The sequence below is a fragment of the Gavialis gangeticus genome, unplaced genomic scaffold (genome assembly GCF_001723915.1).
Source record: "Gavialis gangeticus isolate Ggan-Ray unplaced genomic scaffold, GavGan_comp1, whole genome shotgun sequence".
In the NCBI taxonomy this organism is placed as follows: Eukaryota; Metazoa; Chordata; order Crocodylia; family Gavialidae; genus Gavialis; species Gavialis gangeticus.
Genome location: NW_017729011.1, coordinates 23,022,309 through 23,031,519, shown reverse-complemented (window position 1 = coordinate 23,031,519; position 9,211 = coordinate 23,022,309). Strand labels below are relative to the sequence as shown.

At 43.3% G+C, this 9,211-nt stretch overlaps 1 protein-coding gene across 1 annotated transcript in view; it reads left to right on the top strand.

The window, feature by feature from the left end:
- The first annotated feature begins 10 nt into the window (after positions 1-10).
- STOM (stomatin) overlaps positions 11-9,211 on the top strand; it is a 32,160-nt gene continuing 22,959 nt past the window's right edge. The window contains exon 1 of the mRNA XM_019510845.1: positions 11-110. Coding sequence (XP_019366390.1) covers positions 47-110 — 64 coding nt within the window. The 5' untranslated portion in view covers positions 11-46. The remainder of the gene's footprint in view (positions 111-9,211) is intronic.

Below are 9,211 nucleotides of genomic sequence, written 5' to 3'. Positions count from 1 at the left end.
AGTCGGCGGAGCTGCGCGGCTCGGCGCGGCGCGGCTCGGGCAGACGATGGAAGGAGCCATGGCAGACAAGGACTCAGCGCGGGGCCGGCGGGGCCCGGAACCCTTCCGCGGTGAGAGCGTCCATCTCGGCCGCGCCGCGCCGCGCCGCGGGCCGCGTTACCTGGTCGGCGCGGGGCCTCTCGCACGGGCTCTGCCCTCAACTTTCCCAGCTGCAGCCCGAGCCCATTGCCTCCGCGCACGGCGCAGCGCGGGGGCCGGGTCTCACCCAGCTGCGGGGGGTCCCGCTGCCCCCAGGCGTGAGGTGGCGCCGCAGCGGGGGCATCTCCGTGTCCCTGCGGGGCGGTGACCACCGGCCCCCGAACCACAAAAACACCGCGTGGGTGAGCGGTGAAAGGGGTGGGGGGTGGGGGTGCTCGCTAGTGCTCCCCGAGCAGCAGGGCCCCGCGCCGTTTTGGTTCATTTCGAGCTTGAAACGGGATGGGAGGGCGGGGGGCTCCTAAACAGCCTCGAAACAAAGCTGGGGGATGGTTGAAACATTTTGGAGCTGAAGCCTGGCTCACCCATGGGGAACCGGAAAGTAAGGAGAGCGGGGAGGACGGCTCTGGTGTTGGCTGCGGTGGTTGGATGCTGCCGCGCTGCTCCCCGCTAAGGTTCGACAAGTGTTACCTGTTGTGATTGAAAGGGGTGGACCGGGTTGAGGCTGTAGGGGAGGAGGAGATGGACACCTCACTGGGGCACGCTGCCATGTCGTGTAGAGGCCCCAGCAGTGGCGCCGTGGAGGGGTGCACGTGCACCCCCTGAGAGCACCGGTGCACCCCCTGACAGGCGACGGGTAGGGGGTAGGCGGGAGAGAGCACCGGTGCCCGCCCTGCAAGCACCAGCCGGGCAGTGGGAGCCCCAGATGAAGTGCCACCGCCACTTCTGGTTGGCGCGATCGGCCACAGGGGACTCCCCCATTCAGTGAGATTGGTCCCCGGTCGCTGCCTAGTTGCTGCCCCACCCGACTAAGGTGGCACCAATCGCCCATGGGCCCCGGTGCCAGTGAGGGCACACCTTAACACAGTCACGCACATCACAAGTTTTACTTGTCAGCAGCTTGAGGTGCAGTTTCCCAGAAACCCCTGCACCTTGAAACTTGGCAGGTTTCGTGCCCTCAGAAGGAGCTAACGTTCCGGCTGTTTTCATCCAAATCTGCCACAAAATAATGAAGTTATAGGCAATTTTGGGCTTCCCCATTATAGCCTATGGGCGAAACAGTTTTGATGAAATGGAACTGTACTTTCGAAATGAAACTCGAAATGAAACACTGTCCTGTCAAAACAAAACAGTAGGGCTGTGTGAAACAGCGCTAAGTGGCCCTCCAGCCCACATAACTGCCCACCCCTGGTCCAGCTCCATCCTTTTTGTAACCTCCCTCCAGGGAGTTGGAGGCTGCTGTTAAATCCCTTCTCTGTCTCGTCTTCCCCAAAAGAAATAAACCCTGTTCCCTCAGCCTCTCCTCATCAGTCGTGTTCCCCAGCCCTCAAACCATTTCCCTTGCCCTCCCTGAACCTTACAAGCCAGTGGTGGAGTGGGGGTAGTGGGCTGTGAAACAACCCTGGTAGCAGGGCTTCAAATATAACCTTAATGGATATTGGCACAACCAGATACCAACAACTAGAGTATAGTTGCACTTCAGCACGTGAGGGTTTGGTCTCCTGTTTTCTTTTTTTCTGCTTGTGGTTTATTCTAGTAAAAAAAAAAGAGAGAATTAGGAAATGAAGCATTTTGGGGCACCCATGAAGTATCTGTTCTTGTCGGTTCAGTATCACATGTGGCCTGTTTCATCCAACATTTTTAATGTGACTATTTTAAAGGTGTTGATTTTGGCACTGAACGTGCAGTCGAATAGTGATGGAGATAAGGTTGTGGCTAAGTAAGGGTTTTCTCTGAGTTTTAGCAAGTTGTGGGTGGGGGAGGAATTATGATGGGTTTGTTTAAGAATAACGTTTTCTTAAGTAGCTCGGGTTGTATAAGTATCAGCAAGTCTATTTGTAGTGTTAGGCGTGAAGCCAAAACCTCGCTGCTGGTATCCAACACATAGGATCTATATTTTATTCTGTGTGTATGTTAGAGGTTATTAACTAGACCAGTTGTGTTGTCCCTTATTCTGTTACCTGTGGCGTGTCCGGCTTCTCATTTCCAATTTGTTGTTATCAACCACGCAGATGTTTTTGTACGTTCAGTGTTACCACAGAGACTCCAGTTCTACTGTGTGGAAATTATTCTTGCTGTAGTCAATGATAAACTATACGTAGACTTCAGGCTCAGTACAGTTCACTGTCATGAAATGTTCCATTAATGGAAGATAAAGTAATAATGGCTGCAGATAGATAAAACTGCTTAACTGTAATCACAGTGGGAGAGGAGAAGCCTGCTCAAAAGACCTGTTCTGGCACTGGGGAGATGACCATATATTTAACTGACAGGATCATACGAAGAAGGCGAGAAGAATTCCAAAGAGACAAGAAAAATAGACCTACTCAAGAACATAGAGAATAAACCCTCCAGGGACATGTGTACCGTTCTCATTTTGTCAAATTATACTTTTTTTTAATTGATACTAGTGACAAGCTGACATACCTGGAGAATTAAGTCATCTATCTTAAGTATAGGTACAGCATGATGAGTGCAATTCAGGCTGAATCAGCTGGACTGATGTCCTTGTGTCTAAATAGTGGAATTCTTTTAATTAATATGGGCCCTGCCATGTAGGCACATTTCCTAACACGAACGTTTTACAGCCTTTTGAAAAGTGTCTTGAAGTCTGTTGTATAACTTCAAAAAGCCTCCTTTCTCTAGTACCGTATATGCAGATTGGTTTCTATGATTTTTCTTCCTTTCCTGTTTTTGCATCTTTGATCCTAGAGAGATTTTCCTTTTAGTTCTGCATTCAGTGATTTGAAAAAAATAACCATAAAAAAAACCCAACAAGATGTCATAACTATATCTACAGAAGCCAGTTTTGAAGTCAGAGAGGATGACTGATTAAGTTTGGATTGGGCATGAATAAGTAGGCCAGCTCTTGATAAAACAGAAATTTATTTTCTTGTTTTAAAAAAAGAAGGATATAAAACAGAAAACACACTCAGCACTATTTATAAATACCATGAGTTGCAAGATCCTAAAGAAAACATCTGCAGTTAAGAATGCCAAACAAGTGATGTAGTATCATATGATCCAGAAGCTGTTTATGACCATTTCTGTTTGCATTTTTTCAAAGATTAGTGCATTCTTGGGAAGCCATCACAATTTAGTTAGCAATTTTACTTTATGTTCAAGTTTTTCCATTCTTATGGTACATCTACCCAACTAAACTTGCTTGTTACACCAAGAGTTTGGAAAGGTGAAACTGCATTTGTGCTAAGTTGCTGGTATATCACAGAATCATAGGAAATGAAGGTTGAAGGGGCCTCAGGAGGTCACATCCAGTCCAACCCCCTGCTCTAAGCAGGACCAGCCCCAACTACATCATCCCAGCCAGGGCTTTGTTGAACTGGGCCTTAAAAACATCCCAGAATGGAGAGCCCACCACCTCTCTGGGTAGCCTGTTCCAGTGCTTTACTACCCTCCTTGTGAGAAGGTTTTCCCTAATATCCAATCTCAACTTCCCTTACTGCAACTTGAGCCCATTGCGCCTTGTTCTGGCATCTGCCCCCACTGAGAACAGCCCAGCTCCATCCTCTTTGTAACTATCCTTCAGGCAGTTGAAGGCTGTTAAATCCCTTCGCCATCTTCTTTTCTCCAGACTAAATAAGCCCAGTTCCCTCAGCCTCTTCTCATAAGTCATGTCCCCCAGCTTTCTAATCATTTTCATTGCCGTTTTCTGGACCCGTCAACTAGTCTACATCCTTTCTGTAGTGGGGGGTCCAAAACTGGACACAGTACTCCAGATATGGCTTCACCAGTACCAAAAAGAGGGGAAGAATCGCTTTTGCTGGCAACGCTCTTACTAATGCAGCCTAGTGTGATGCTAGCCTTCTTGGCAACAAGGGTACACTGTTGGCTCATACCCAGCACACTGTAACTCCTGGTTCTTTTCTGCAGAGCTGCTGCTTAGCCAGTCCATCCCCAGCCTTTCCCAGTGCATGGGATTATTCTATCCTGATATAGTATATGGGGCTTGGATATTTCTGCCTTTCTCAGTCTCGGAGTAGAGTTCACCAAATGGTCCAAATCTCTTGCAGCCATTGGTGCAGTTGCACTGTTGGTGGTGGTTGTTCTAATCCAGGTACTGTTTTTCTTGACTTTGCACTAGGGAGCTATGACTGAAAAACGGAGCAGTCCCAACGATGGTACCAATGATGGAAGTTGTAATATAGACAGGGTTTAGGTATTTTTAAAACCAACAAACCGTACTCTGAGTTTCTGAGGGTGTTTCATTTGAGCAGAACGGAATTTTCTTACTGTTTTTATTTTCCTTAAAAATCAATTTTTCAACACTTGCTTAAAAGGATCATGTATACTCAAGTTTAAATATGCATCCTCAGGAATAAAGGTTAATGGGTTTGCAGCTTTTCTGAGTTCTCTGTTTTCTTCTGGGATGGGAAGAACAGCATTTTTTTCCTTTTCAGACTTGACTATGTCGTAGTATTAATGTTGCACAAATTGAGTTTTACAAAATGATATTGACATTTTGCATGACTGAATTGCTCACGGTTAGGTAGAGCATTCCTTTTCTGTTGAGTCCTGTCATGAATTCCAGGGCTTCCCAATGAACTAATTCTTTAGAGCTTTTCAAGTGCAAAAAGCGAATGTATTTGAACTAAATGTATTTGAATTGTGAGAGCTCATCCTGACAAATTCTCATCCTCTCTTTGAATAGTGCAGCACATGAACCACCCAGTTAAATATTGCAGCATCAACAAAATACTTATGTAAACCTCTCTTCCTCTCTAACAATATGGTGTGTTTGCTCACTTGCATTCCTTTTTAGCACTGCCCTATTAAAAGACCTGGAACTGTGTTTTGCCCAGTTCTGTTTTGAGTTTAACTTTGGAGAAACAATTACAATTAGAAATAACCTTTTTTAAAAATACCCTTAAAGCAATCTGCTCAAAGATGTATTAAATAGTAAACCAGGAAGATGCATTCAGTTGGAGCTCTGTGATGTAATAGGGAGAAGGAAAGACTTCTATTGTGGAAAATTTTCTTTCTAGAGTTTGAAAAGGGTAAAGGTTTGTTTACCAGAGCAAATTGCTTTTGGGTAAATGTTAGTCCAAAACCTTTGCCTGTGACAATTCAGACTTTGAAAAGAATCCAAGAAGTTAAGTGCACCAGTCAGAGTATAGTTAAACAGCTTAATAGATCTGCAAAGAAAATTCTTCACAAATTTGACAGAAATTTTAGTGCCCTTTGATAAAATGACTGCATTTAGTTCAATTCATGAGATTTCTAAACAGAGAAATAGGATACAGAAGCTATATTGTAAAGGCTTCTGGCAACCAGATGGGCTTACAACTTAATTTGAAAGCCATTCTTAACTTTCCATGATGCAGATGCTATACTTTACCTGGTCAGACTCACCAAATTAACAGTCTTTATTGCATTACAGTCAGGCTGATATATTGACTCCGAATATGTGTATGAATGTTGTATTTGTAATCTTATAACCTTGTAATATGCAGTAAAGCTACTGATATAACGAGCAGGTGATCACAACTGAGGATCACACTGTGATGACTTTTTTTTTAACCTTCCCCTTTGCTTTACTAGAACAGGCTATCAAATACTCTAACCTCTAAATATTGATTGAAAATATACCAACTGCCTTCTGCATAATTTGGCAGTTATGAATTTAAATTCACATAATAAATTATCTATTTACTCATGTATTACTTGCGGTCTGAATTCTGGGTGTATGTAAGGACGATAGATCTGTTACATGAGCTTCTAGCTCTGTGTGGTTCCTGTCACATTTAGGAGACTGTAGTAAGATACAGACCTTCCTCGCATATACTTGTAATATTTTCCTAGAATAGAGGCTCTCCCATTGGAATGCCTCGGCAGAAGGGCAGAATATTGATGTTTCATACAGTGATATCTGAACAGGAATTCATCCTTGTTAGGTAACTACCTGTCTTAAGAGGATCCCAAAGAAGCCTCTTTTCACTGAACTACCTTGCAGATACAAAAATAAATTTGTCTTCAATTAGTAGAATTCAACCCCCGCAATTCCTAATGGGGAAAAATGCCGTATTAGCTTTATGTCTCAAGTGTGAATGTCCATGTTTTGTGAGTGAAAGACACATGTTTTGTTTATGGCAGCAAGTCTGTTGGGATCAAATCAGATGATTTTATAGCCACCAATAAATTAGTTCTCTTACTGCCCCTATAGGGATATGGGTGTCATCTCCCATTTTACAGATATGGAAGTGAGGTGTGTGGTTGCACTGGACATCTAGGATAGCAAAGTATAGAACTCAGTTCTCAGTTCAGTGTCGTCTCCCCTTTTTCCCATTGGTAGTTCTCTTGATTTCTCAGCCTTGATCTGATTCTGTTGATGCAACAGAAATTGAATACCATGCTATAGACATCTGTGCAGAAACCAGAACACAAGCCCTTATTTTCCTGCTGCTGCTGCTGCTGCTGTTTTGTTCCTGGAGCCTAGCACACTGCAGCCCTTCTCTGCAAACCTTTCCTTAATGAAAGAAATATTGTTATTAACTGCTATTTGTCACAATCTGCCAAGCACTAAGGTGCTATACTTAGTATCTGTCAAAGGGGTGGAAGTGGTGGGGAGAGATGGACTGAAGCCAGGATTGAGTGCTATATATATCAAGTTATGTGAATTTTTTTTTTTGTTTTTTTAATTGACTTAGACCAGGTGGTATCTGCCCAGAAAAGAGATGCAGACTGAGACTGGCCACTGTATCTGGCATCATCATCTCCCTTCCTTCAGAAAGTCTGATTTTTAGTGAGTGTGAATTAGGTATGGTTCATGGTCATGACGAGAAAGGGCTACATCCTTTTTCACTTTAAATGCCTAAAAGGCATATGCATGGCCACATAACTGAAACTTTTGATACTTATGTACACTAGGATTCAGCATTGCCTGTGCAGATTCACACCACCTCTGGGTGAGGAGGGGGCCTAGGACCTGGTTCTCTTGCTCCCTGGGCACGAGCCCTAACTACTTGGTTATTGAGCCCATCCTGGCAGGGGCCCTCAATTTCTCCTCTCTTTTACTTCTAGCAGGTATGGGTATATTATTTCACCGCAGAAGAAAATGCCATCCCAACCTGTGTGAGCACCAAAAGCTAAAGTGACGTGGCTACATATACACCACACAGGCATGTAAAGTGAAATGGCTTTTAGCTCCAGGTCTCTAACCACAGAACAAGGACGTCACAAGCAGTACCAATGAACCTGAGCCCCAATACGGGAGGTGATTTATAGTAGCAGGTACCCAAAGCACTGCAGAAAAAGTGAGCAATACCACCAGCTCACTTCATTTTTTAAATTAATCTTCTATATTTCATGCTGTATCTTGCCACAGCTGTGCCTGTGGCAAGCTGTATAGCATGCATGATATTTCAAGCTACTTTTAAGGGAAGAGCTGTGTTTGCTATAATAATAATGTAAAAGCAGTCTTTCAAATTATTATTGTGAAAAGGAAGTCTAAATCATCTGAATTTTTAAATTTTACTTTCTGTCAGCAGAGAAGCACTGCAATAATGTGATGTTTTTGCAAATAGATTTATTCTATAAGTAAATGTCACCCATGAGTCATAGAGTCGCTGGAAGTGGAACATGGGTATGGAGCTGTATATTCCCAAAACTTAGATCCAGACTAGGTTTCTGTACGTCCAGGAGTTGCTTGAGTATCAGTCACAGGACACCCAGTATCAGTGTTGTTTAAACAGCAAGTGATTAAAGGGAGTGTTTTCTTTTGTGATAGTGGTGTAATGACTTGGGGAGAGTTTCCTGTCGAAAGGAAAAATGCACACACGTTTGGTGTTCAGGGTGTGACAGGAGGTTGCATTATAGTGTTTTGTACAGTCATGCTTTTCTGTGAATACCAAACTTGAAGCAATAGTTTCTTTGTCTTTTTGCACTTCTCCATCAGCCACAGATGACTTAAGTATCAGGAATTATTGAGCAACATGCTTCAGGAAGTTACCTTAAACAAAACCCTTGGCTGGTATCATGAGCACATTCTTGTTCCTGGCATTCTTCATAGAGGATGGAGAAGTGGTCAGGTCCCTTCAGAGCTTCTTGAATTACTGCATAAAGATGAAGTTGGATAGTACTAGATCAAGATGTCCAGTCCTTGAGAACAAGCTTGTCAAATGTTATCATAACTGAAAGAGTACATCAGAAAAGAATGATCTTCTGATTAAAGGACGAGGGCAGGAGGTGAGGGCTTCTTGTTTGACCTTGGCCAAATCACATACCCCTGCATATTCAACAGGCTCCACTAATATTTGGTGTGTTAAGTTTAGGGACACTTAAAACTTGGTTTTCTTTTTCTACAGATACCATATAGCTGCAGTTCCCACTGACTTCAGTTGGAGTTGTGAGGGCTCAACCCTTCTGGAAAGCATGTCTCAGTTGTCCACCAATTCTGGGCATCCAAATTTAGATGCTTGAAAAATAGTAACTTTTCCCTCTGCAAGTTGCCCTATCTATAAAATGCAGATGGTAGCATACACCCACAGTGGCTTGTGTGAAACAATTAAGTATTTTGCTTTAGGAAAAAAATAAGGGAAATTTTAATTAATTTATTTTAATGAGTACAAAAAATAATCTATTATATATTCCTTGAAGCAAAAGAAGCCGGAGTCTTTCAATACAACCTTGTTGTAGCTGATGGGTTCTCTGACTGCTATTTTTAGGAATCAGACATCTGGCTAGTGCAGTCCACTGCATAGTAAGTACCAGGCCCTGTGAACTGTATTGAGAAAAGGTGTTTGTGCAGATGGTACGTAAGTCAGAATAAAGACTGTGAGTTTGCAAGTAAGCAAGCGGCAATCTGAATGACGCTGGCATTTACCAAAACCTAGAGGCATGGTCCAAAGGAGATATTTTAACATATAAAATATCAGAATTGTGTTCTGTCTAATGGGACAAACACCTCTTAGCATTATGACTTTTTGACAATGGTGTTGTACTACCTACCGATTTTTTTTTTTTTTTTTTTTTTTTTTTGGGGTTTTTTTACAGGGGTTTG